We start from the raw sequence: 27,669 nt of genomic DNA, 5'->3' as shown, positions 1-27,669 counted from the left end.
GAGCATCATGGACGAGGCGGCCCCATGCATGGTCCTAGCAAGCCAGGAGAAAACGGTAAGCACCCAAACCCTCTCTGCATTGCAGTTGCGAAGGGGTGTGAACCGTGGTGAGATGACTTACCTTGCGGCGATCCGCGAGGTGAGCGACGAGGGCCTCGACGAGGAGGGCCTTCCTGCAGAGATTGGGGCGGTCTTGGCAGATTTCCAGGATGTCATGCCAAAGGAACTGCCGAAGCAACTTCCACCTAGACGGGAGGTGGATCATGCCATTGAGCTCGAGCCAGGAGCCAAACCGCCAGCGAAAGCGCCATATAGAATGGCCCCGCCAGAGCTCGAGGAGCTGCAAAAGCAGTTGAAGGAGCTCCTCGATGCGGGCTTCATCCGACCGTCAAAGGCACCCTATGGAGCACCAGTTTTGTTCCAGCGCAAGAGCGACGGAAGCCTGCGGCTTTGTATCGATTACAGAGCGCTCAACAAGGTAACGGTCAAAAACAAATACCCAATTCCTTTGGTTGCAGATCTCTTCGACCAATTGGGCGGAGCGAAGTACTTCACCAAACTCGACCTTCGCTCTGGGTATTATCAAGTGCGGATTGCAGAAGGAGACGAGGAGAAGACCACGTGCGTGACGAGGTACGGGGCCTATGAGTTCCTTGTCATGCCGTTCGGCTTGACGAACGCGCCAGCAACCTTCTGCACACTTATGAACAAGCTGTTCCATCCCTATCTCGATCGCTTTGTGGTGGTGTACCTCGACGACATCGTGGTATATAGCAACACCTTGGAGGAGCACATCGAGCACTTGCGAACCGTCTTCCAAGTGCTGCGGGAGAACCAGCTGTTCGTCAAGAAGGAGAAGTGCATATTCGCGAAGGAAGAGGTGCACTTCCTTGGCCACTGGATAGGCCAGGGCCTGATTCGCATGGACCAGCGGAAGGTGCGAGCCATCTGCGAATGGGAGACCCCAACGACGGTGTCCGAGTTGCGGTCTTTCCTTGGACTCGTTAACTACTACCGCCGATTCATTGCTGGCTACTCTGCGAGAGCAGCCCCGTTGACGGATCTGCTGAAGAAAAACCACTCGTGGGTTTGGACCTCTCAATGTGCGGAGGCATTCGAGGACCTAAAGCGAGCGGTGACGGAGGATCCAGTGCTGCGACTACCCGACTGCAGTCGCACCTTTGAGGTACATACTGATGCCTCTGACTTTGCCATTGGCGGTGTCCTCGTGCAGGATGGGCACCCCATCGCCTATGAGAGCCGCAAGCTCAACGACACCGAGCGGCGTTACACCGTCCAAGAGAAGGAAATGACCGCTGTGGTGCATTGCTTGCGAACCTGGCGGCACTATTTGCTTGGGAGCAAGTTTGTGGTGCGCACCGACAACGTTGCCACAAGCTACTTCCAATCCCAAAAGAAGCTGTCCCCTAAGCAGGCGAGGTGGCAAGACTTCTTGGCGGAGTTCGACATGGAGATGCAATACAAGCCCGGGAAGGAAAACCGCGTGGCTGATGCTCTCAGCCGCAAGGCTGAGCTTGCAGCCGTGTGGCAGCTTCAAGGGACGCTCCGCGATCGACTTCGTTCAGGAACCAATGAGGACCCTATCGCTCAAAATCTGGTGCAGCTTGTCAAGGAGGGCAAAACGCGAAGGTTTTGGCTGAGCGACGGGCTGCTCCTCACAAAGGGGCGACGGGTGTACGTGCCCAAGTGGGGCAACCTTCGCCGCGAGCTCATCAAGGAGTGCCATGACTCCAAGTGGGCGGGCCACCCAGGTCAGAAGCGAACCCTGGCGTTGCTCGAGGCCGCCTACTTTTGGCCGCGGATGCACGAAGACGTGGAGGCCTACGTGCGAACCTGCTTGGTGTGTCAACAAGACAAAGTTGAGCACCAGCGACCTGGCGGACTCCTCGAGCCTTTACCTGTGCCTAGCCGTCCGTGGGAGAGCATTTCGATGGACTTCATCTCCGCCTTACCAAAGGTGGGGGTGCTTGGGTCCATTCTGGTGGTGGTTGATCGTTTTTCCAAGTACGGGACCTTCATTGCTGCGCCGACCGATTGCACGGCTGAAGAAGCGGCACGCCTCTTCGTCAGCCACATCGTCAAGCTTTGGGGGATCCCCACGAGCATCGTGAGCGACCGCGACCCCAGGTTCACTGGCAAGTTTTGGACCGAGGTGTTCAAAATCTTGGGGTCGGAGTTGCTCTTCTCCACCAGTTGGCATCCACAGACCGACGGGCAAACTGAGCGGGTGAACGCTCTGTTGGAGGAGTATTTGCGGCACTATGTGAGTGCCAATCAGAAAGATTGGGTGCATCATCTCGATGTCGCCCAGTTTGCTTACAATTTGCGGCGCAGCGAGTCTACAGGCTGCAGCCCTTTCGAGTTGGCGATCGGGCGACAACCACTTGCCCCTCACACGGCTGCTGCGGGAGAGCAGTTCCGCAGCCCAGTTGCTCTTCAGTTTACCACTAACTTGCAGGAAAAGGGTGAAATTGCAAGGGCGAACTTGGAGAAAGCAGCACGACGGATGAAGAAGTGGGCTGACGAAAAGCGACAGCCTCGGGAGTTTGCCGAGGGCGACCGCGTGATGGTCAAGCTTCATCCGCAGCAGTTCAAAGCCTTGCGGAAGGTGCACAAGGGACTGCTGCGCAAGTACGAAGGCCCATATACCGTCGTCAAGCGTGTGGGCAAGGGGGCCTACAAGCTGCAGCTGCCCGCAAACCTCAGGATCCACCCTGTTTTTCATGTCAGCAGGTTGAAGCTGTACAACGAGGACGCGGAGGATCCGAGCAGAGGAGTGTCGCAGCGAGCGCCTCCGACCATGGTGACTTCGTTCGACAAAGAAGCGGAGTCCATCCTGGACACTCGACTCATTCGGCGACGTGGGGTCGTGCCGAATCCTGAGTACTTGGTGAAGTGGAAGAATCTCCCATTCGGCGAGGCTAGTTGGGAAAAGGCGGACACACTTTGGCAGTACCAAGCGCTCATCGACGAGTTTCAAAAGCAGCGCGCGACGAGGACGCCTGCGCATTAGGTGGAGGAGGGTGTCAGGGACTTAGAAAAATTTCTATGCAGCCCAGTCCCTGGCCCAAATCTGCTTAGCGAGTTCGGGTTGAAGACGGGTCGAAGCGGATTGTCAAGAAGGCCCAAACCCAACCCGTTGTGGGAAACTCAAGGGTTATGAAACTCATGGGAGTTATGGGTGACTCTTGAGCTTTTGGCATTTATGAGGGCTCATAATGTGGGTTCATTATGTATGTAGTGGGTGAGTTGAAAAGGCACCTTTAGGCCTATAAATAGTGAGGTTGGCTAAGGCCATGACACACAAGAGAGAGTGTGTTTGTATGCTGTTTGTAGGTTGTAATTCTCATTTCTAAGTAGTGTAGTACTTAGTTTTTGAGAGAACCTCTGCCTCTTTCTCTTTGTCATTTCCCTTTGCATACTTAGTCGTAGGACGCGAAGGTCCGGGCTAGCAACAAGGACAAAGGCTTGTCCATCTTCGAGCAGGAAAGGTGGGCGCCGCACGGGCTTTGCGAACGAAAACGCTAAGTCCGTGACATATGGCAATCGATGCAATATACTCAATAGCCAACAATTGGCAAATACCCAAGATCGAATCCACAAGGAATCACCGACCAAATCTGATCACTCATATCTCATAAATATCACCTAACACCGACTAATCAGGTCAATCAAGTAAACTAGTCATGCAATCGACAATAGGATACCACTCCACCTTAAGTCAAGATGAGTATAAGTAACTGTAGAGCAAACAGAACGTGAAGTCTAGTGGTGACAACTGCTCAACATAAAATATGTGATCAAATAGAAGAGGAAAGAGGAAGAATGCCACTGAACTACTATACCGATTTCAGATCGAAATACCTACCTAAAGCTGACGAGGCACCTACAATTCCAAAGGTGCTCATAAACGTCGCCAGACCTACAAAAGATTCCACGAAGTCATAGACTACTCCACTAAACACGACTAACCCTAAATGACTCAAAAGTCAATAATCTCTAATCCCGAAAACCATCTGGCAATCGGTTCCTTTTACCAATTCCCGCAACCTGCCGGAATTTTCGGGAACTCACCAGAATACTTTCGAAACCGACGAAGTGCCCCGGAGGATACCAACCCTCACCGTAGACCACCTACTGCCCCGAAGCACACCGATTTGGTTGTGCAGGCAGCAACACACTAAGTTAATGTTAATAAAAGTGTTTAACGTAAATCGTATCGCATCGGATTCCCAAAAATGCCGATTTCGGCTCTGGAACCCTCCGCCACCCAATCGTTGTCTCCGGACACACAAGACAATGAGGACAACCAGCCAACACGACAACGAATACCGAGCATTCACGTTGATTGAACGCGAATCTCGAACCAAAATCGCGATCGATCGACGATTTTGCCGATAACCGCTCCGAAACCCTAATTACGCTTCGCAAAGGCCATTAGACCTAGGATGATCAGTCCAGAGGTCACAAGCAGTGGGTTCACGCTGCCCGAGACAGTCCATATGGCCAAATTGCATTGAAACCACTAAGCATTCAATTATTGCATTAATTACATATGAAAAACTACAGTTTTTGTCCATTACCAAGGATTCTGCGATTTGGAACCCAACCGATTGTGTAGGCTGGAAGGTTTCGATGTTTCGAAACCCGTGCTTGCTGTCTGCAGCGCATAAAGAGGCCGAGAAGCGCGTTGGAGCAACCTGAACTTCAGGTGCTAAGGGTTACGAGAGTAACGGTGCCAATTCAACAAAATAGGGTCAAACGGATTGCCGCATAGGGGAGGACGGTGACCTACAAGGTCTCAGAAAGGTCATACTCACCTGCCGAGAGGTCACCGACACTAGGGATGGCCGGAATAGGAGTGTCAGCCAAAACAAAGCCCTAGCCCAAGGCAGACCAAAGCAGGCTTCTTTCTTTGCTGGTTCCGGCGGCCAAGAAAGGCACGCGCCGGCCGGAGTGGGTACACCCGACGAGAGGTCAGAGGTGACGATTGCCGGTGGTTGGAGGTAGCGGTGGTTGAAGGGTTTTGGCCAACCCTAAACACCCTCAGGTTCAGGGTGGTGACCCGAGCAATGGGATGGCCGAGGGCCGTCGGGGCGGCACCGGAGGGTGCTATGGGGTCCATAAATGTCCGCAGTGATGGCAGGAAGCCGCGACGGCAGGGGCGACGGCCCCGGGCTTGGAGTTATGGCTTGATCTACCACAAATCAGGTTCAAATATAGAGATTGAGCTCGAGGAGAGATCAGCAACGCCAGGGCTGCCAGAGTGGGATCACCGGACACATAGGAGCTGACGGCGGTGGTCCGAGGCGGCGCAACCGAGGATGGAGCTTCTCGGGTTCAATGTGGTCTTGAGGGGGAGAGAGAGGAGAGCATCGGGTAGAGAGAGCGACAGTTAGAGAGAGATAGGGGGAGACAGTGATATCTTGAGGGGGAGAGAGAGAGAGAGAGAGAGATGGAACTTAGGGCGTGTTTGGTTCGAGTTATCCCGCCAAGATTACAGGCAATCCTGTTAGGATTACTGTGTTTGATTCATCCAATCTGTAATCTGGTCGGTAATGTAGCATTACAAAGGGTGCAGGATTACACCAAAAATATTACCTAGCAGGGGGTGAGTATCTTGTATTACTGTTGGCGAGTAATCCTGCGTGTTATGTAAAATTATAAGTTTACCTCTCCAACCCCTCCCCCAAACTCTTTGTATATGTCATTTTTTTAATTTTATTTAAAATTTTGAATTGTCAAATTGTAAATTTAAATTTAAAATTTTAATCAAATTTAATTTTAAATTTTAAATGTTAAATTTAGATTTTAAATTTTAAATTTATATTATAAATTTTAAATTTTAAATTTAGATTTTAAATTTATATTTCAAATTTTAAATTTCAAATTTTAAATTATAAAATTTTAATTTTTAAATTTTTAAATTTCACGTTTATATTTTAAATTTATATTTTGTCAAATATAACATAAGGGCAATTGTGGAATGTGCCTGGGCTGCGAGGGCTCTCAGCCACATGGATAGTTCAATGTGCTCATCAGCGCCTGACCCGGAGATGTGGATCATCCAAGGCACATTAGCATGGCGTACTCCTGTTTGAATCGGAGTTTGAAACCAAACTTCTCCTCAGGAGGATAGGTGGGGCGATTCAGGTGAGATCCAATGTAGATCTAACTTTCAATTCGCCTCTGACCATCAAATTAAATGTGAATAACCCGCCCTCCTCTCTTTGAAATTTGAAACAAGGGGCGCTTCCGGTTCTGTGCGTGCTTCAAACAATTTTGTCTTCTCCATTTATTGTTAGGATTACTAAATTTTATAAAATAAACCAAACATAATAATTCCATATATATTGTAATCTAGCATTATATTACTGCATTATACCAAACGTGATAATGCAGGATCAGTAGTAATCTGATTTAGAAATCTCATATATCTAGTTATATTGAAATATCTTGTAATGCTACATAACATGAACCAAACGCGCCCTTAATGGCTGACGAGATCGTGGCCAGGGCTCCGGCGGTCGAGGATGGTCACCGAAGGTCGAGGGAGGCGGTGGCGTAGGTGAGGACGAGGGCTATGGTAGCTAGGGCTCAGAGGAGGTAAGGATATGTTGTATAGGGTTTGGAAACCCTAGTCACCTAAATATGGATTTTGCAAAATTGTTTGTAAGCCCCTGTAACTTTCATATTCTATGCTCAGTCCCTCACAACACTCATATTTTGCCCAGAGGCACCTCCTCTTGCGATTTCGTACGATTTGACACAAAAAATGTTGCACTTTTTCCAAAAATACCCATCTTTCAAAATTGACCACTTGTTGACTTTCGCTTTATTCCGTGCTTTTGCCTAGCAGAATCCGAAAATAGACTTCACCACGACTTCCTGCACTATCAAACCATAAGAGTGTTGATTTCGTTCTGCTGGGAACAGTTCCAATTCGCGAAAATACCCTATTCTCTCTTTTTTTCCTCCAAAATTGAATACGTTTAAATTTAATTTATTTATTGAATTTACTCAACTTTATTTCAAAATTCAAATTTAACGGTCCCTACAATTTCTTTATGCTAGGTGCTAGTTGGCCTTCACTCTTTGGCTTAGTAGCATTTGTTTAATACTGGAGCATTGGAGCTTCAATTCTTTATTTTTTTGGATGTTTTATGCATGGGTAAATTACTTTCTTTTATGTAGAACTTAAAAGAACTTTAGACCGCCTTTTGCGGCTCATTTCAATTGCATGGCGTTCTACTTATGTTTGTACAATATTGTTTTTTTGTTATAATAGTTGAGGTTTGATGATGCTAAAACTAAAAATTTATACATTGTTACGCCTGAAGTTTGAAGGTCAAATAGATTTGTACGTGATCAATGTTGAAGAACTTTTGGCATTGGGAGAATTTACTCTTTTTTCTAAATATTAATAAATGTGCTGCATATGGATATATATTTAATAAACTATCTATCATTTTAATGTTGTTTAAATGATTAGTTAATTGGTGATACTTTTATGTTTTCAAATAATGAAAGCGTACTTTTTTATTTTCATATTGGTCAGCCATGTTAATAGAGTTCATTTAAGAAACAATATTTGAATGTTATTTGCATACATAGAAAAGTATTGAGGTTGTTCATTTATCTATATAATTCTTACAGTAGTGCTCATAAAAATATTAGTACATATAATTACTCTTCACTTAAACCAGCAGCGGCAGATGAAGAATTCCTGCTACAAAACCACTAAAGCTAACTCGTATGGATATAGTGGCGACATGGCGCTTGAAAAAATGTTGCTATTCATATGATTAATAGCAACAATTCAAAAATTGCCGCTACATGTCACTGAAATCGTCTAATTAAATACATACAGTGACAGTTGTTAAAGTGTCGTAATATCAAAGAAAAACTGTCGCTGTAAAATAGCGCCAGTTCAAAAGTGCCACTAAATCAAACAGCGTCTCCTTTATAAGTAAAAGTTGTAAAACTGCCGCTACAAACGCCGCTATTGAGTATAGCGACGATTTTTTTTGTCTGTGGCGAAGGTTTTAAAATTGTCATTATATACACAATTTGTTGTAGTGGGAAAAATAAAAATAAAATGTAACAAAGCAGCATTAAACCCACAGGTGGGAAAGTGAAAAAGAACTGAATCGCAGGGGCTAATTGAAGTTTTCCCTTTTTTTTCTTAAACTTCCAATGTAGATTTAATTTTTTATTCGGTCTATTAGACCCGGTCCACACAATATATTGTCAGAACTATGCATAAAAGGCAAAAGAAAATAAGTTCAAGGACGAGTAAAACCAAAAAGTAAAGAGAGTCGTATACATACACACCTCTTCTGTTGGGATCCCCGTCGGAGCCATCTACCAAAATTACACAAATAAACTAATAAAATGTAAGATTAAACAGAAAAAATAACCGTTAAATTTTAAAAAATAAAAATAAAAATGAGATTAGGACAAAGGACACATATAACTCTTAGGAAATCTATTTTATCTTATCTCTATGTTCTAATTTCTCTCTACTTCTAATACATCACTTATATAGGGACTACTCCCTGTATAACCTTAAAAAGAGGGTAGTTTGGAAATATTGATTTTCCAATAATATGTAGTGCTTTGCTCCTCCAATACTAAAAAGCACAATGCGACTTGTACAACCAAAAAGTGAGTGTAAATCTTCCAACCTACCCATCCAAAATATTTTTCACTAGTCTTATCAATCTTTTTTCTTTTAATATTAAAAAAATCATTTTGGATAGGTGTGTGTAAGATTTACACCCTACTTTTGGGTGTACTACTAGCATTTTTATACTAAAAAACTGTGGCAAAACTATTACTAGAGAAGATGATAGAAGTTCTCTTAATGTAAATTTATAGCAATTCCTAGTATTGAAAAAATAAAGTTTTAGAACACTTGAATTTTTTTCAATCTTTAAAATATCAAAATAAAAATTGCACTTAAAACTTATCGTGAGACCTAGTTAGAGATAGTTCTCTTAATGTAAATTTTGAGCAATTCCTAGTATTGAAAAAATAAAGTTTTAGAACACTTGAATTTTTTTTGATCTTTAAAATATCAAAATAAAAATTGCACTTAAAAACTTATCGTGAGACCTAGTTAGAGATTTCTTCGCCAAAAGCATCCATTTTCATATTTTAGAAAGCTGAAAATATTGAAAGGTTGTTTCAACTTTCCTTCCCCCAATTCTATATAACTTTGGCCTCCTGGTTTAGTATTGTGGTGATTAAAAGCATCTAATTCTATACTTGAAAGGCCCAAAAAAATTTAAAATCATTTTCAGTCTCTCCTTTCCCAATGCCATTAAGTTGTGATAAAAACCGATGAAGGGCAAAAACTGGAAGTGCTTTCGCATTTTTTTTTAGCCTTTCAAAGCATAAAAGCAGTTGCTTTTATCAACTCAATCCCAAACTAGGCCTTATTAGGGAAAAATTGAGGGAGGAAGTTGCGATCTGTATCCACATTCTTTGATTGAGAAAAAAATGTACGATCTAATCAGAAAAGATTAAGAGAAGAGCCTCACTTTAATTTAACCTAACAACTACTAATCATGGTATTTTTACCTTGAACAAGAAGTGATCCAAATTGCGTTGGACGTCGAGGAAGGCAGATCGAACGCGGCGGCGAGCAGGTGCCCGGTCGAGATTCTGTGCCGCCACGGAATTCAGCTCCTCCCCCACCCCTTCCAACTCCTTTTTCTTCTTCTTCTCTCTCACCTCCGACACTACTGCGATCCGAAAACTCGATGATTCCCTCCTCCTATTCATCCCCAATGGTGAAGATGGTGATTTGATTAAGTGGATCATCCGCCGTCCGATTGGGGACTCAAAGGAATGATTTGATTGTAGTCCTTGGATCTGGATGTGGTGTTGGTGGTGGAGTACGTGGGAATGGGGGACTGCCATTACTGGGTCTACTGTGGGACTCTGGAACGTGGTGGTGGCAACGACTGTTGTGGCGAATTGATGATTTTGACTTGTTCTGGATTTGGATATTCTGGAGATCTACTAATCAGGGTGTAAAACGGGCATGTGTTAATTCAATATATAAAATATTTTCTTTCAGGCATTGGATTACTTTCGCAAACATTTTCCTAGACCGAAATAGATCGGAGGCGGCCCTACATGGCATGAATCCGGCCAAAAGACATGCCATGCTGAGCCGCATTCTCCAGCATAGTTAGTTAATTCGGATTCGGCAAAAATTCGGTACGGGTATAATTCGGATAAAATTCGTCTTCTAATTTTTAAATTTGTTGAAAAATACAGTTAAAAAACGGATTCGCCGATTATTTGGATACGTGATTTATGCGGATATTATACGTTCACCAATTAAAAATTCGGGATCAAAAATTCGGCTGTTAAATTAAGTTTTTTTTTCTCTCAAGATTTATGCTATTAGCATAAACACACATAATTCTTAAGAATATAAGAATAAAGAGCTACAAAATTAAGCTAATTAAGTAAAAAAAATATAGCAAACTATATTATGCCCCAAAATAAATAAATAATTAAGCAAACAGCAAACTCAAATCTGTGTCTCCATATTGCTATTTCTCCAAATTCATCGGGAATTCACAGTATTGTCAGTTAACACCCATGTTTTTTAGCCTTTGTTAAGTTTGCTAGATCTCCCTTGGTTTTTAATCAATGCATATGCTTGTGGCTTTCAAACCGTACTCACAACCTGCTGGGCATATCAAACCTTTTGAGGTCTTAATTCTTAAAACCTTATTTGCTGATTATTCTTGTATGCTGGGCATATTCATGTATGCTGTAGAGACTAAAGATAAAAAAGAAGTAATGAATCTTAATAAATGCATGTTCACAATGACGCTACATTTTGTAGTCATGGTCTTGTTACTCAAAACCATACAGTCAGCAATTAAGAGAAGATGAAATAAAGGAAAGAGAGAGAGAGAGAGAGAGAGAGAGACTAAAGCATAAAAATTCTTGTAAAGAACCACCCGATTACTGATCCATCGCTGGAGAGCGGAAGAGGAAGAGGCGACGAGGAGGGTTCTGATTTCTGAAGAGCGAAGAACCCGATCTTCGATGTGGCCCCGCGGGGGCTTCCGATGGCGTTCGGCGAGCGGCCGGAAGGGAAGAGGGGGAGGGGAAGGGATGGGGGCTGGGGTCGGTGGCAGGGCCGCAGGGGTGAGAACTCAGGGCAAAACCTTTTCGATCGAGCGATTTTTTTTATTTTGGGGAGGGTGGCGAACGTACGTTGCGGACCGAAGGCTTTTTTTTTTTTTTTTTTTTTTTTTTTTTTNTTTTTTTGGCCGAATTATTCGCAAATTGCGAATTATTTACGAATAATTATTTTTGATAAAAAAAAATGTGTTTTTTTTTTCTGAACTTTTGGAAAAAATACAATGCGGCTGTTTTATTCATTTTCTTTAAAAATTTGCGAATAATTCACAAACTATTCGTGAATTAAAAACTCAAATTCCAATTAAATTCCAATTCAAATTTATCAGATTTAAAAATTCATAATTATAACTGAAACTCAACCAAAAAAAAAAAAACTTTAAATACCACCGTTTGGTTTTGAATTTTTTTTTTTATTTTAGTAGTTTATGATTTAAAGTGTATTAATTTAGTATCCTATGATTTTATTTTTCTCTTTTAATTATATCTTTCACTAATTTTTTTTTCGTTAAATCAATGACAAAATTAAAACTAAAAGATACTAAAGTGAATATTCAATAAATCTAAATAGAATACCGGAAGGTTTTTGTATATAATTTAACGAAATGTTAATGGAGATGCTGACGAAAAGAGAAAAATGAAACTACATGGTACTAAATTGATACATTTTAAACCATATAGTACTAAAGTGAGAAAGTGCGAAACCACAGGGGTGGATTTTAAGTTTACACACAAAAATAAATCAAAATCAAAATTGGAATGCAAATCCGAAAGAATTTTTTTTAAAACTAAATTTTAAAACATATCATACTCAACTCTAAATCTTTAAAGTATAAATTTAAATTTTTGTATATATAATAAATCGGTTTTGGATTTAGTTTGGATCAGGTACAGAGAGAACCATACCCAATCCGAATATGTTAAATTTTTTTCTTTCTATATCTGTAATTGAAACCGTTCTCACTTAGCACCAATTAAATCGGTTAAACCTGCCCCCGTTCTGTAGTACACTAAATTTTAACAAATAGCAAGGTTTCAGTACAAGAATAGTAATTATAACTATTCTAGCTGTTTTGAGGGTTGACAGGAGTGTACCGACTCCTAACTTAAGCTTTATAAGTGCGAGAACGAACTACGGACACTAAAATCTGCAAACTGCAGGTTTTGAGAGTACCGGTACCTGAGTGGGGTACCGGAACCCTAGGGGGTTGCCAGAATAGTTCCCTCCCTGGTTTGAGATGTGGGTGCTGAGTACCGGTACTGAGTCGGTGGGTACCGGCACTGGAACTAGGTACCGGTACTGCATTGAGCTAGTACCGGTACACCGCTTAAAACCCGAAGGTCTCACGCTCGGGTTTTAGCCTGTCTGAGTATCGGGTACTGGTACTCCAACTCAAGTACCAATACTCAACGTGACAAAATATTTTTTTTTGAGTTGGTGAGGGGCATTTTGGTAATCTTAAAGCTATGTTTATCCCTCCCAACCGCATAAGCTGGTCTTTCTTATGCTGGAAGCAGAGAAAACATAGGGTGAGCTCTTCTCCTTCTCTCTCTAGATTCCTTTCCATTTTTTGGTGGAAAATTGATGGAATTGATCATTTCTCTTCTCTTTTCTCCATGGTAGCTGGTGTTGGGATTTTTGGAGGAGTTGAGAAGAAAAAAGAAAGGATTTTTGAGGATAAATCTTCAACTCTAGTTCAAGGTTGACTAGATTTGGAGGTTGTAAAAGGTTAACTTCTATTTTGCTACCTTGTATGTGATTTTTGGTCGAATTGGAGCTTAGTTTGGGATTATTCTTAGCTGGGTTGTTAAAACTTTTTTGGTGTTTGTTAAACTCTCTTTTAGGTTGGAGTTGAAATATCCCAACCTTAGATAAAGTGTGGAATAGAGTCTTTCCCTGTACAAGGTATTTTCCTACCTATTTTAGGTGGATTTTTGAGAAATTTTGTGGGAGACTTATTAGCAGCTCCTAATTGATTTAGAATTGTTGCTCAAAAAAAAAAATTGTTGTTAGGGTGCTAGAAGGCTAGAAAGCAGTTTCGCTCGAGCAAACGAGAGAATCCGAGGAACATCCGATGGGCTTGACCTCACCGAAATGGGTAAACTCCCTCTATGTTCTTGTTATTGTTATGAAATTAGAAATCATGTATAATCATGTTGGATGCATTATAAGTGATTTTTGGATGCATTAATTATACATAGTACATATGGCAAGTCATACCTTATGTAGTGGAAAGTGTTGCTTATTAATCATGTGTAGTACACTTTACATGACTTGCAGTATACTTGCGTAGGCAAGTGAAAATGGCAATTATATGATAATATGTAGCATGAACTTAATGTTGATGTTTCTGACCTAGTTAAATGACTAGAACTTGACATTATAACATAGCTAGTTTCCGACCTATGGGTTGTTAGAGGACATACCATGTTTTAGACATGACGAGTGAGAGTTTTGTATTGTGGATCATACTTGCTTACTATTGTGCTCATTCGCACATACTTGTGAGGGTTGCTCCCCACAAGCTGACACTTCGGAGTTGGCCTACGCAATATCATGCTCACCTGTGCGGGATTGGGTGCCGAAGTGGATTGCCGTGGAGAGTATATACTACTACGGGGCCATTAGGCACGACGCAAGCCGGACTACACTTGTGTAAGTCCTTGTAAATTGGGTAAAGTTAACTAAATGAGTTAATTAACTGTCGCTACTAGATAGTGTACATTAGTGGACATGACATTAGCATGCTTACTCATATTAGAGTAGTCTTGATACTTGTTAAACATTATGTGCATTGGAGGCTTGGTAGTATTAGCAACTCATTACTTGTTTATTATTTATGCCTTAGGGACCTTGTAATAGACCGGACTTTTAATATAAAAGTAGATGTAAATAAAAATAGTGTAAGATACTATTTTTATTGGATTTAGAGAAGTAAAATATAAGTTGGAAATGATTTGTACTGAAATTGGAATGAAAACAGAAGATTTAAAATTTTCGGTAAGAAACGGGGCTGATATTTTAGCAGAAAATTCACAGTGTCAGAAAATTATGAAAATTGGAGAATATGTCAAAATTATTTTTATGAGGCTATATTTAAAGTTTCATGTCATTCTGACACCCGAAAAGTGAAAAATAAAATCTAATTGTTATCTGTTAGAAATTTTAGTCGGTAGAGATTTCGGTGACAAAAAATGGTCCAAACTGAAAAATTAAGATATCGTTCTTCTTATTAATTTTAATCGAGTCTGACTGTCAAATTTGAGAGCAAACAGATATTCAGAAGGGCTCCAGCGAAAAGTATCAGATTCTGAATTAGGAACAGATTAGTAAAGAGTAATTTCAGCTTGTGTAGGAGGGTTAATTGCAATTGTTTCGGTATTATCTTTGAACCCCAACCTGCATACGTGGTTCTTAGGCAGGGAACCAGCTCCTTCATTCCTCCTTCTTATCTCCTTCTTCCTCTCTCTCTAGAAACTGTTCGAAGGGGTTTTGAAGGAAGAAATTGGTGGAGTTTGGTTTTGAGCTGAGAGAAAGGTCTACAACTGAGAAGAAAACTTGTGGGAGCATCAAATCTAAGGTAGGTTTGCTGTTCTTTTGGATGGGGTTGTGATAGCTGCTATATAAAGAGGGGAGTTTTGGATCTCTTAGAGGTTACAACTTGCTATTAGCATGTAGTTCTATGAAGAAACCTAGTAGAACTATATGAATTCAGCTGGTAGCTGAAATATGAGATTAGGTGATGTGAATTCCTGGTTAAGAGTGATGTTATTTACTCTATAAAAGGGTGGAACAAAAGAATTCTTGATTACTAGAGCCTTTAATTGCTATGAAACCTAGAAGACAAGCCATATGTCATGTGTATGTAGGTGTAGTATACATGTGAATGGTTGTTAGAAGTGAGACTTGAGATGAAGGTTGCTATTTCCATGATAAGTTTAGAGTAATTACTCTATAGAAAGGTTTGGCTTGGAGTTCTTTGATGCTAGTATTTATAATTGTCATGAAAACCTAAAGAGAAACTATAATATATCGAATCTCCAACTACAAGACTAACTTTGATCAAAGTGGTCAAAGAATGAAAGAATATAAATGAGTTAGTCCCCGAGCTAAATTGGTCGTGTGGGGGTAACTAATTACAAGTTTAGAAGGGTTTAAAGGGGTTCGGAACGAAGTGGAAGTATGAAATTATATTGGAACAAGTGCTGCCAGTGCAGATTTTGCACTAAAAAGCTGCAGGGATTGTTTTGTAAAAGCTGCAGGGACTGTTTTGTAAAAGCAAAATTCCTATTTTTTGGGAGGTTTTAGGTGCAATTGCTACTGCTGCTGTTACTGCTGAATGCTGCTGTTGTTACTGCCGAATACTGCTATTGCTGCCGTTAAATGCAAAAAGCTGCAGGGACCTATTTGTAAACAGCAAATTCAGCCTTGTGGAGTGAGTTCTTGAACGTAGTTTTGAGCTGAGAGGGAGTTAGCACCCCTTCGAGGTCAGATAAGAGTATTCCTGGTTAGAGTTATGATAATTGTTGTATAAAAGGGTTGAACTATGGATTGTATTGACTTCTAGAGCTTAGATTATTATGATAAAACCTATAATCAGCTATAGGTTGAATAGTTTGCATGGGAATTGTTAGTAGAAATAACACCTGATGAGAAATGATGCTCTATTCCTGGTTCGAGTTAGGATAATTGCTCAAATAAAAGGGTCTAAGCTATAAGCTATGGTTGCTAAAGCTTCTAATTGCCATAAGAAATCTATAACGAGCTACATGTATGATGTGCATGTGATTTCTTGCTTTGAAATGGAACCTGAGGTAAGTGGGTCTTAATTCCTGATTGTGGTTAGGATATTTAAGCTAAAAGAAAGGGTTTAAGTTATAGAATTTGGATTTTTAAAGCTTAAAGTTGCCATAACAGCTTAGACATCACACTATGTTAATAACATGTATGTAAACTTGGATTAAATGTAAGAGTTGTTGAAACATGAATTAAAGTGTAGCATGAGTTTGATCTCTTGTATTCCTAGATTACTTGATTATGAGGTTCTTAGAGTTAAGTTACTCTATATATTTTGTGAAGTTTGTATAGTAGCAGATTGTATGGAACTTTAACTCGAAAATGCTAATTTGTAGGATTGGAGGCTTAGTTCGAAATTAACCGCGTAAAATCCTAATTGAGAATAAAACTCATGAGTTGGAAAACTTGGATCAACGTTCCGATTAGCCTATGGCAAGCTAATGAGAAAAAATCTCATTTTAGCTTCGTATGTCGCGAGCGAGGATTGTGATTGTTCATAAATTGCGGGAATTGGTTTTCTCGCATCTCGATATCATTTAAAGGTGGGTGATGCTTTCTGAAATTATCGAATGACCTATTATGTTTATATCACTTTTATTGAGCATACATGGATTATACATGTTTAGTTGATATTCATACATGATAGAGTTGTGATTGTCATATGGTAAAGTGCAATATGTGTTCTAATTGTATGCTTTGGAAGCAAAATGCATGTGGACAATGACTAGTAAAACATAGAACTCTATAGATGTATGAATTTGTATTGGACTATTAAATAGTGATAAAGTGACATTGTTACACTACAAGAAAAAGCGGTTCTAGAGACGGTTCTCTAGAGGCGGTTTTTATAACCGCCTCTATAAAATCATATTAGAGACAGTTTTGAGGCGGTTTTTAAAAACCGCCACTATAAAATCGTATTAGCGGCGGTTCCCACAACCGTCTCTATAAAATTGTATTTTAAAAATCCGCCACTATTAGAGGCGATGTTATAGAGGCGGTTGTGGGAATCGCCTCTATAAAATCGTATTAAAGGCGGTTTAGAGGCGGTTTGTAAAAAAACCGCCACTATAATTCACGTATTAGAGACGGTTTAGAGGCAGTTTTTAAAAACCGCCTCTAAATATAATAAAAAAAATCGAAACCCTAAAATGTTAAAATACCCCATGTTTCCCCCTCATTTTTTCCCCCTTTTTTTTCCCAAGGAAACCGCCGCCCCCACCTCTTCCCTCTCCTCCGACTCTTCCTCCTCAACACATCCTCCTCTTCCCCTCCCCCCTCACTTCCATCACTCGCCCGCCTCCACCTCCGCGCGTCGCCTCCTCTAACTTTGCAGCCGCCGCCTCTAGCTCCGCACGCCGCCTCCAGGTCCGCACGCCGTCGCCTCCAGATCCGCAACCGCCGCCTCCAGATCCGAACGCAGCCGCCTTCAGATCTGCGATGGCCGCCTCCAAGACCGCGCGTCGCTGCCTCAAGCTTCGCGGCAGCCGCCTCCAACTTCGCACGCCGCCGCCTTAAGCTTTGCAGCCGTCGCCTCCAGCTCCGTACGCCATCGCCTCCAGCTTCACGACCATCGCCTCCAACTCTGCGCACCGCCGCCTCCAGTTTCACAGCCGTGCCTCCAGCTCTGCACGCCGCCGCCTCCAGCTCCGCGGCCGCCGCATCGGTCCCCACCCTCCTCGTGAACGCTGGCAGGTCCCCTTACTGAGGTTGGTACATCTTATGTTAATGTCTTTAGTTACTTTACTGAGGTTTGGAATGCTTTTAGTGAGATGTTATATCATGTACTAACTTGAGTTTATGTTAAAGTCTTTGTTATAGATATTGGAATTAAATGAATTCCAATTTTAATTAAGTCGTGTTGAACTTCTAATATCATGTTTGGACACTTTTTGTCCACTGACAAAACTGATCAGTAGAGAAAAAGCTATGCATATACATATGAAACACTTAGAATTTTACTTTCTGAAAAGATATATCATATACTGATTTTAGTGTCTGCAAGAGTACAATATATGTAAAGTTCCTTCAAGAAACTAGTTACAATAGGATTTTCATGTTTGCTGCAGTTAGAGATGGTTTGATCATACTATATATTATTTTTTATAATCTTTGATTCAAATTATTTATAGTTGATGAAAGCAAATGTAAATTATTCATTTGAGAGATAGCAGTTGTATATATATTGAGGAATGTATGTATGTGATCAAATGGTAAGCTTTGTATTTGATTTAAAGTAATCAAGATACAATGTATGAATGGTTTAGTTAGTTTACTTTTACTTGTGCTTGTTGCTTGCCCTCGTGCAAGCCATGTATATTGCAATGTTATTCTGGGATTATTTCTTTCTCTATACATGTACTTTTAGTTGTTAAGCCTTGGGCGGACAGGGGAGGTGCTGTCCATTCGGCGTCTGTGTACGGGTCCGAGTCGACCAAATTGGCGATAGCGGGACGTGACAGACCTAGTGGTGTAATTCGCTGATGTCGGCGGCTTACCCACTGGGAACTATCGACTAATAGTTCTCATGCCCAGTTTGTTGTTGTTTTTGTTTACAGAGTCATCCACAGCGGGGGAGGCTAGGGATCGCGGTAAGGGGGTCGCGTCTAGCTAGGCATAGCTTGGAGTTCCTGTTAGGTGGTTGCCTTTTCTTTAGCTAGCTGGAAAGATGTTTTGTCCTGGATGTATAGTGACGACCCTGTGTTGTTGGTTGATTACTTTGTAGCTACTTGATGTATATTTGTACTTTGAAGATGTTATGGTTGTAGTTCCACTTTCTTTTTTACTTGTCATTAATTAGAGAGTAGATTATGATGTATGCTCTGATATCATGTTAGCTGTTTCCATCTCCTTGTATTACTTCTAACATGTTTACTGTAGACACCTTGTATACACCGGGCATATGGCGGGCCTATCCAAGTAGGCTTCCGCTGGGGCCCAGGCATGACGCATTCGGACTAGGATTTGTGTTTGGATAAAATTTCGGATATCCATACTTACTGACATCCCTGGTACGAACAACCAGGAGGTCTACTTATTAGGGCGTACAATAGGTGTGCATTTATTCAAATTATTATAAAATGGGTAAAGATATTAAAAAACTTGTTTGAAATATATATAATTTTGATTCAACTATTCAATTTTTCAAAATTTTAATATTAGTACCCAACTTTTTAATTTATTTGATTTAAACATTTTGATGGCTCTTCGGTTTTATAATTTTAGCTAATTGCTTATTTTGTAAATTATGTAAACTGTAAAAAATATATTAAGTCAAGTCCGGCTGGGATACTATCTATAGCACCAAGCGTTTGGTGCTATTGAATTTTCCGCCGTTAGATTTAGCTCTTTGACTATTTTCACCTGTTAGATTATACTATTCAACCAATAACTTGCTCAACCTTAGGGGGCTCACATCATCCTAACCGTATATTTTTTCATTCAAGGGCCAAAAACCTAATAGCACCAATAGTTTTGTGCTATTGATAGTATTCCAGTCTAGTTCATACTAAATCTATAAAAATAAATAAAATATTCAAAATTTAAATTTAAAGAGTCATTAATTGGCTCGGATCTAATAAATTAAAAGATTAAATAATAAAATCAAATTTGTAAAGGTTTGATAGTCAAATCTAGTTTGATGATATTGAGATAAGTTTGATTGAACATCACTACTATTCTTGACCGGTCCAAGCCATAATTTTAAATTTTTTAAAATTTTTTACTCTTTCATAGGAATAACTAGTTAAGGAACCCGTGCTACGCAACGAGTTCTTTTATTTTTTTATAAATAATTAATAAATAATAAATTTTACTTAATTAAATAAGGAAATTGTATAGATATTTTTCGTCATAAAATAATGTGCATATATACTATATATTTCTGATGGCTCTGTAGTTATTATAATTGACCCTGCTCTCCGGGAGGTTCACCGATTGCTTCCGCGACAAGCCGGAAGTGACTCTAGTAAACCTAGCCCGTTCGGGTCCAAATTCGAATAATATTTCAAGTATCCATACCCATCGACATCCCTACTTCTGAGATTCTAAATTTGTAATTTTGTGTTTTAATTATAATTACTATAAAACCGATAAAAATATATTTATTTATGTCTAACTATAATTCAACCACAACCCATCAAAATTTAAATTTAAAATTTATTTTTTGTATGTGGCCGATAACACTCTAAAATAAAATAAGAAGGGTTAGAAAAGGGAAATAAAAATAAAAAAGAGCGAAAGACTTGTTCACGTTTTGTTTCACCTGTCCAGATCCCAACCGCAGCTCTGATTGGTCACAGCGTTCCAAGTTGTTCCCTAGACCCGGTCTATAGACCAGGCCACAAATGGAGGCAATGCTTTAGCGAAATCTTTCTACGCTCCCGACATATTACCGTTTATAATTGTCAGCGCATTAGAGAGCTTTTAAAAAAATATTCAAGAATAACCATATCTGCATCTAGTTTATTTATTTATTTTTTTTTTTCTCTAAACTTANATCCCCGCGCCTGGGCCCACGGCCGCGCCTGCGCGCGTGCTAGCATTCGCTCGAGCGGTCGCACCCCCACTCGCGCCCGCCCCCTCGCACCCCTCGCGACCGCCATCCACGTGGCGGGCCAGGGAACTCCCGGTTCCCAATTCATAAGTACTAGTTAAGGAACCCGTGCTACGCAACGGATTCATTTATCTTCTTTATAAATAATTAAATATATTTTTTATAAAGTAAATAATAATATATTTTAGTTAATTAAATAAGGAAGTTTTAGAGACCTTTTCACATGCGATTAATTGTATCAGATATATAAGTTTTGATTACAAACAATAATGCTGATCTTAACACCCCGTTCGGGTTCAGATTGTAAATTCATAAGTTTGTGTTTTAATTAATAAAACTTTAAAATATATAATAATTTATGCCTAATTTTTAGATATTTTAGATTGTATGTATTAAATATTAATTTTTAATTTTATAATTATTTAGATATAAATAATCCATTTTTATAAAAAAACACTACAATTAAGTTTTTTTAAATATATTTAATTACAACAATTACATAAAATATACTAACTAAATATATAAAGTTAAGCAACACATTCAAAAATCATTAATAATAAATTTAATTTTAAATTTTAAATTTAAATTTAAATTTATTTTTTGTATGTGGCCAATAACACTCTAAAATAAGAAGGGTTAGAAAGGAAAGAAAAACAAAAAAAGAGAGATAGGAGTGGGTCCCACAGAAAAAAGACAAAAAAAAAAAAAAAAAAAATCCCGCGTGGGCTTGAGTCCGCACCGGCTCGCGCCCTGCCCGCGCCGGCGGCTCGCGCCTGCCCGCGCCGGGCTCGCCCGCTGCGCACGCTCGCGCCACCCGCCGCCACGCGCCCGCCCGCTCGCTTGTCCGTTCGCGCCCCAGCTCGCACCACTTGTGCCCGCCCCTCGCGTCCGCCCGCCTGCCACCAATTTTTATATATATATATATATATATATATATATAAATAGATGTGCCGAAAAAACCGAAAATTGATTGGGGCTAGAGTAGAAGATATTTGGAAATTACTTTTCTATTATATAGGACATATAATTGACCTATAATATAATATTGAAATGTTTTTCCATCATTTTATGGATGATAAAATAATAATAAAGTTAAGTAATAACAATATAGAGATTAAAAGAGAATTTTCAACTCTACATATTTTCTTTATCAGTGAGAGAAAAGTGAAAAGATAATGCCTTTATAGGGGATTTTTTTGCATTTGGAATCTTTTCTTTTATATAATGAGATCTTAGATCTAGAGCCAATTTAAACCACTTGAAAGAGCTGACTCAAAAATATATATAACAACATCATAATTCTGAATGTCACCAATTTATTACACATAAATGACTAATTGCAAACTTCTCCCAAGTAGATGTTTATATAACACCCAAAATTAATAACACTAGCAATTGACCCATGCGATGAATGGGAGTGTTGTTACTAACTTTTAGTTATAATTTTTGAGTAATTTATTACCTATTGAAATTTTTCATGAAACTGCTTTATATATATAATATTGGAACACAATAAGCTATACTATTATCAAGTTATATTAGAACTTCTCATAACTGCTTTATATATATAATATTGGAACACAATAAGCTATACTAGTATCAAGTTATATTAGAACTTCTCATGAAAATGCGCCAAATGACGGCTTGTGGTTTACTCTGAAAATCATGCTTCCAAAATTAGATATATATATATATGATATATATGATTATTGAAGCAGCTAATTTCTCATCCAAGAATATTATCTGACAACTAGAATTCACAGTAGAGCTCTTTGTGGGTAGGAATAAGTGCCTCATCATCCTCCTCTGATGAGTGTTCACACAAGACTATGGTAGCTTGAGGAGATGCTTTGGGCAACAAAGGGAGTTCACTTTTCAGTTCATTGCTGATGATGTCCTCCTTCAGAAGAGCTTTTGGAGCAGGCACTATAAGCATCTTCTCTAGCACAGGAGCCCTTTCAAGAAGAAACTTCACCAGTCTCATTTCATTATTGCCCCCTTTGAAACTGCTTAGTTTGATCACCTTGAGTTGATTAAAGGGAACACCCGGTGGTTCTTGCAGGTCAATATTATTATACTCGGAGTCCTCAGGCGCCGTCGTTAGCTGCAAAACAAAACACAATCATCTTAAAGAAAGAATGAGGCCTATTTTGACCAACTTCTGTATATATGCAGTGCGGCACCATAGAAGCGGTCTATTAGGAAGTAACACTTTTCGGGACCTAGTGTACCTCGCTTTTACAGAATATAGCGGTGCGCGATAACTCTAAAGTTGGAGCTTTCGGAAATTGCATTGCGTAACTCGATTCCGAGTCAAGTGTAGTGCGAGATGACAAATTAGAGAGTGAAGATTCAATTTGACTCACTTATCAATTGTTTCATTTTCACTGCAGCGTGAAATATTTGTACACACTTCATGCCGTCATTTAGTACCATTTATATTCAAGAAGTGATGAATTGCTAAGACTGAGGTATCAAATTTGATTTGTTAGTGCGTTCTTCTCCTTAGTAAAAGAGCATATGCAATCACCTGAATGAATAGCTTTTCAAGCAATGGTGCTTCACAAAACCATAGAAAGCTGTAGGGAACTTCGAGAGTGTAGCTGCTCATCAAGTCCATAAGTATCTGCAGCTCTCGCAAGTTTGGTAGCTTAACCGCCAAATTTTCAGCATCAAATTCTTTACAAACATAGAACTCCAAAAAAAAAAACAAAAAACAAAAAACAAAAAAGAGAGATCAAGAAATAGTAAAAAAATGTTAACTTAGATAATATTCATACAGGCATCCGACGATTATTGAAGTAAATTTGGATCGAAAGTACAAGGTAAAGAAAAAGTACCCTTAGAGTCGTCATGCACGCAGTCAAGATCTTAACATGCGAGAGATCGGAGATTATCTTTACATAGTCGTCTTCAGGCTCCCAAGCTTCGAATTCTATCGAATTTACGAAAGCATCCTCTAAAGAAGAGATATCGGCGAAGGAGTCGTCATCGAAGAAGAGTCCGCTGTTAAAAATGAATGATTTGAGCTTGGGTGCAAGGATTCTGAACTCCGTGGTGTAACCGCACCTTATGATCTCCAATCTCTCTAGTAAAAGTTCGGGGCTAAAAACTCTGATCGACTCGGTAGAGTGTGTATCTCTGAGGCTCAAGCTGATAAGAAGGGGACATTTTGATAGGATAGATGGGAGGGCGCCCTCCGTGATCTTCATATGCCGAAGCGACAAGAATTGGGGATGATCAAACCCACAAAAGTTGGCCAACGGGCAGAAATCGGTGTGGCTTAGGCTTAAGTGTGTCGATGATTCACACGAGTACAAAGATGTCGGTAATTTCATTACGTAGTCCTCGATGTTGAACTCTTCATTCCACGGAGGGTCAGACCACCCCATGGAAAAGTCGAGATTAAGCTCTTCGACCACCTGCGATATAGCAAATTCTATCCAGTTTTCGATGTCGGAGAGGAACATATCGAGCGGGCCGAAGAACAGAGAGAAGCTCTTGATCTTGCAGCTACCGTAAGACTCCAATGTGCGGTTGATGATCGATACGATTTCCTCCGGAGCTTTGCCTGCCGCGAATTCGCGACCGAAGTCGAGGCTTGCTGTGGTGGGGGGGATGGAGAGGGATTGGAATGGTTGGAGAAGGGTGGACTGGGGGAGGTTGGGGTTCATCTTTGGTTGATTAATTTTCTCTACTTGTTTCAGACGACCCTTTTTAAGTTGTTGATGCTGTTGTTGTGTTGAGAGGAGTCATCTTGTCTATTTATAGGTTTAATTATCACTCAATTCTACAATTGAAATTGTCAAAAAGTTAAACAACTTGTGAAGAGGTTGATCATATATCTTTCACTGGAAGATTGAGATAATTGTGTAAGGCAATGAAGTGAGAAAAGTCATTGTTGGCAGGAAGTTTCTATATTCTGTCCAGAGGACTTGGTCTTCCCAGGATATTAAATTGCTCTTTATAAATCTTTCCCAGGAAGCTTTCCTGCTGAACTATCTTTTGATTAACCTACAATGCTAGCCTCTGAAGTTTTAGGCCCCATTTGGTTCTGATATAAATTTCATTGGTATATAATTTTTTTAAATTCTTGAAATAGTTTACTATTTTAGGATAGCCAAGAGTAGAAGTAAAATATTGTGTTTGATTTATAAAGCTAAGATTCTTGGAAATAGCTAAAATTATGTTTCGTTACTTTTGTGGCATAGTAGAGGATAATGAGAAAAGATAATGGTTAAATCTTCAAAATGTTAATTTTGCCCGTACCTTCCATCTGCAAAATATGCTTAATATTTTACAAAAATATACTATATAAAAAAACATTTGAAACACAATACTATTTTTTGGTCAAGTTTTACTTCATATTAAATTTGATCACATTGTAAGTTTTTGTAGAATTAAATTCAATAAGAACTTATTAAGTAAGTTCAACAACAGCTTAAAAAAAAAGCTGGAATAAATTTCAACTAAATTACAGAAACCCTCTTACAAATATTCGTTTTTTCACTTTTTCTCTCTAACTTAAAAACCTATATTTTATCCCCTCTCAACATTCCAAGTTGTAGTATTTAGCCCCTCTCCATCAAGGTTCCGTCTAAAGCCGTCCAAAATATCCAATATCCTATAACCGATCTGAACCCTACCCGCACCCGAACACGAATCAAACCCGATAAAAAAATAGATAGTATATGGGTAAAAAACATTACCTATTAAAGTTTCAAGTATGGAACTGGATACTTTATACCCATACTTGTCTAGAACCCAACCCGAACCCTACCTTTTAATGGGTAAGGTCTGGAAGAGTTCAAATTCGGATTCGGACCCGAACCCAAATCTGGATCCAGTAAAATACCATATAGTAAATAAAAAAAATTTAAAGTTGAGGGATCAATTTTAGTAGGACTTATAGATGAAGGGTCTCTATATATTTTCTTTTTTTTTAGAGATTAGGTAGCACGCTACCTGCTTCATTCATTGAATGGATGAATTTGGCTACAAAGGTGAGGCATCCAGGGCCTCAGAAAAAGTAGCAACAGGAAAAAAAAAAAAAGAAAGAAGAAAAGGGCCTATCGTATGAGATCTTTCCACGATGATATCATCATCTTGAGTCTTAGAACGGCTAAAGCAAGGTCAAATTGTAAATTTCGAAATATAACATTGTTCTTGGCCTTCCAGATCGTCCACCAGCATGCGACCAGCGCAGACAGTCCGTTACTCCTAGATCGCGCACCAGACCCGCCCATCTACCTATCCCATACTCTATGTACATCATCTCCCAGCTCCTCCGTCTACACATCTTCGAGCCCCATCACCATGATGTACTTGATAAAGATGCATTGAGTGAACAGATGATTTACTGACTCCTCATGGGCCCTACACAACACACAGGTAGTATCCCTAGTCCACCCTCTCTTTACGAGGTTATCAGCTGTAAGAGGTCTTTTCATAAGGACTATCCATCCGAACGCTTTAACCTTGAGCGGTATTCGGAGTCTCCAGATCCTACTAGCATGTCCATCCCTCGTTCCCTCATCGCTTAACATTCTATAGGCCGATTTAACAGTGAATATACCGTTGCTACACCACCTCCACCCCTATCATATCCACCTGGTGACCTACCTTAAAGCTACCGACGCTATCCTTGAGCGCAGAAATGGCAGACCCCAGACCAGGCGAAGAGGTCAACACATCTCCCAGGATCCTATTCCAGTTCCAGTCCTCACATCCAAAGCAGTCCTTAACCGGTCTTGGGTTGCCTTCCAATAATGCAAAGACCTCCGGGAAGGACGTTCGGAGTGTGGTATCCTCACACCATCTGTTCGACCAAAAGTCGATGGACCTCCCATTACCCAGCTTATAGTTGATTCCCCATTTGAAGAAAGCGTTGGTGGTTAGGACTCCTTTCCACTAGTGTGAGAGAGGTCTGAAGCAATTTCCCTCCCACAGAGGTCGTCTTCTTTGGTAATATAAGGTACGGATTATCTTGGTCCATTGTAGATGAGGTGCTGTGTGAAACCTCTACTACCATTTGACCAGGAGCGCCTGATTCATGTTAGCAACATCCAGTATGCCTAACCCGCTTGCCATCTTGCTCACCAGACGTTCTTCCAGGCAACTAGACACCCATTTCGTTTGGAATCACTCTGACCGTTCCAGAAGAAATCTCTGCGTAGGGCTTCGATGCGCTTGATCACCCAACAGGGTGCCTTGAAGACGGATAGAAAGTATAGAGGAAGGTTGGTTAGCACAGCGTTGACCAGGATAAGCCTACCCCCTCTTGAGAGGAGTTTTGCTTGCCATCCATCGATTCTATGTTGTACTTTCTGGATAACCCCCTTCCAGGTCTCCTTTGTGGGCGGCTTTGGGGAAAGGGGGAAACCTAGGTAGGAAGTTGGGAAAGTGCCAATCTTGCAATTGAGCAATCTCGCTAGTCTTGCCGCTTTGCGCTCCTTCTATCCGAGGTAATATAACTCCGACTTCTCCCTGTTGATTTTCATATCGGAAGCCTCCTCAAATAGACGCCACATCAGCCTGAGGTTTCTCATAAATCTTCTCCTAGCTAGTGAGAAGAAGAAAGTATCATTCGCAAATTGCGTAAGGGTCATTGTACTCTCGTCGGAAGGGCCAACCCCTTGAAGAGGTTGTTAGCAGTGGCCTTACTGGTTAATCCAGCGAGGCATTCTGCAACTAGCAAGAACAGGAATGGTGATAATGGGTCGCCTTGACGCACCCCTCTCTTGGTTTTGATCCAATTGGTCGCCTCTCCGTTGACCAATATAGCTACTTTAGCATTGCATACGCATTGTTTAATCCAGCCACACCATTTCGCATCAAATCCCCACCATTGAAGAATATTGAACATGAAAGGCCAATGAATCCTATCGTAAGCCTTCTCAAAGTCCACTTTAATGCCGACCCCCTCGATGCACTGCTTGCTGCCCCAACCTATTAGTTCTGAGACTGTGACATACGCATCGGTGATGTTCCTTCCTTTCAGGAATGCTGATTGGGAAGGCGAAATTAGCTCGTTCATCACGGCTGCAATACGATTTGCTAGTACCTTCGAGATGATCTTTTGAATACCATTAATAAAACTGATAGGTCGAAAGTCATTTGCTCT

At 40.4% G+C, this 27,669-nt stretch overlaps 2 protein-coding genes and 1 long non-coding RNA gene across 11 annotated transcripts in view; 1 reads left to right on the top strand and 2 right to left on the bottom strand.

Annotated features, from left to right (window-relative positions):
- Positions 1 to 11,264, bottom strand: part of LOC109722286 (caffeoylshikimate esterase-like) — a 35,497-nt gene extending 24,233 nt beyond the window's left edge. For 5 of the 8 annotated variants that reach the window (XR_002219441.1, XR_002219440.1, XM_020250278.1 and 2 more), the window contains exons 1-2: positions 9,607 to 11,264; positions 8,356 to 8,385 (exon numbers count right to left, since the gene is read on the bottom strand). Coding sequence is in view for 6 of the 8 variants with exons in the window: in XM_020250278.1 (XP_020105867.1) it covers positions 8,356 to 8,385; positions 9,607 to 9,948 (372 nt within the window). In the remaining 2 variants the exon portion in view is untranslated. The remainder of the gene's footprint in view (positions 1 to 8,355; positions 8,386 to 9,606) is intronic. The other 3 variants (XM_020250275.1, XM_020250276.1, XM_020250274.1) reach the window with 3 other exon arrangements.
- LOC109721921 lies at positions 14,597 to 18,809 on the top strand. Of its 2 annotated transcripts, XR_002219318.1 has the most exons (3): positions 14,597 to 14,774; positions 16,327 to 17,700; positions 18,550 to 18,809. It is a non-coding gene; the product is annotated as an uncharacterized LOC109721921 (long non-coding RNA). The 2 variants fall into 2 exon arrangements; XR_002219317.1 differs by having other exon boundaries at positions 14,597 to 17,700.
- LOC109722590 (putative FBD-associated F-box protein At5g56440) lies at positions 22,297 to 24,220 on the bottom strand. Its single transcript, XM_020250685.1, has 3 exons — positions 23,387 to 24,220; positions 23,077 to 23,241; positions 22,297 to 22,650 (listed from the first exon to the last, which is right to left on the bottom strand). Exons 1-3 carry the CDS (start codon positions 24,218 to 24,220, stop codon positions 22,297 to 22,299), a joined length of 1,353 nt encoding a protein of 450 aa, XP_020106274.1.

The sequence above is a fragment of the Ananas comosus genome, linkage group 16 (genome assembly GCF_001540865.1).
Source record: "Ananas comosus cultivar F153 linkage group 16, ASM154086v1, whole genome shotgun sequence".
In the NCBI taxonomy this organism is placed as follows: Eukaryota; Viridiplantae; Streptophyta; class Magnoliopsida; order Poales; family Bromeliaceae; genus Ananas; species Ananas comosus.
This window is presented reverse-complemented; position numbering and strand designations above follow the sequence as displayed.

What these genes read in the sequence shown, in the direction of transcription:
- LOC109722590 (XM_020250685.1), bottom strand. Translation starts at nt 24,220, where the DNA reads ATGAACCCCAACCTCCCCCAGTCCACCCTTCTCCAACCATTCCAATCC. An exon ending in CGTGCATGACGACTCTAAGG is followed by an intron (nt 23,242 to 23,386) that starts GTACTTTTTCTT and finishes TTTTTTTTGGAG; the next exon opens with TTCTATGTTTGTAAAGAATT. An exon ending in TTGAAAAGCTATTCATTCAG is followed by an intron (nt 22,651 to 23,076) that starts GTGATTGCATAT and finishes TTTGTTTTGCAG; the next exon opens with CTAACGACGGCGCCTGAGGA.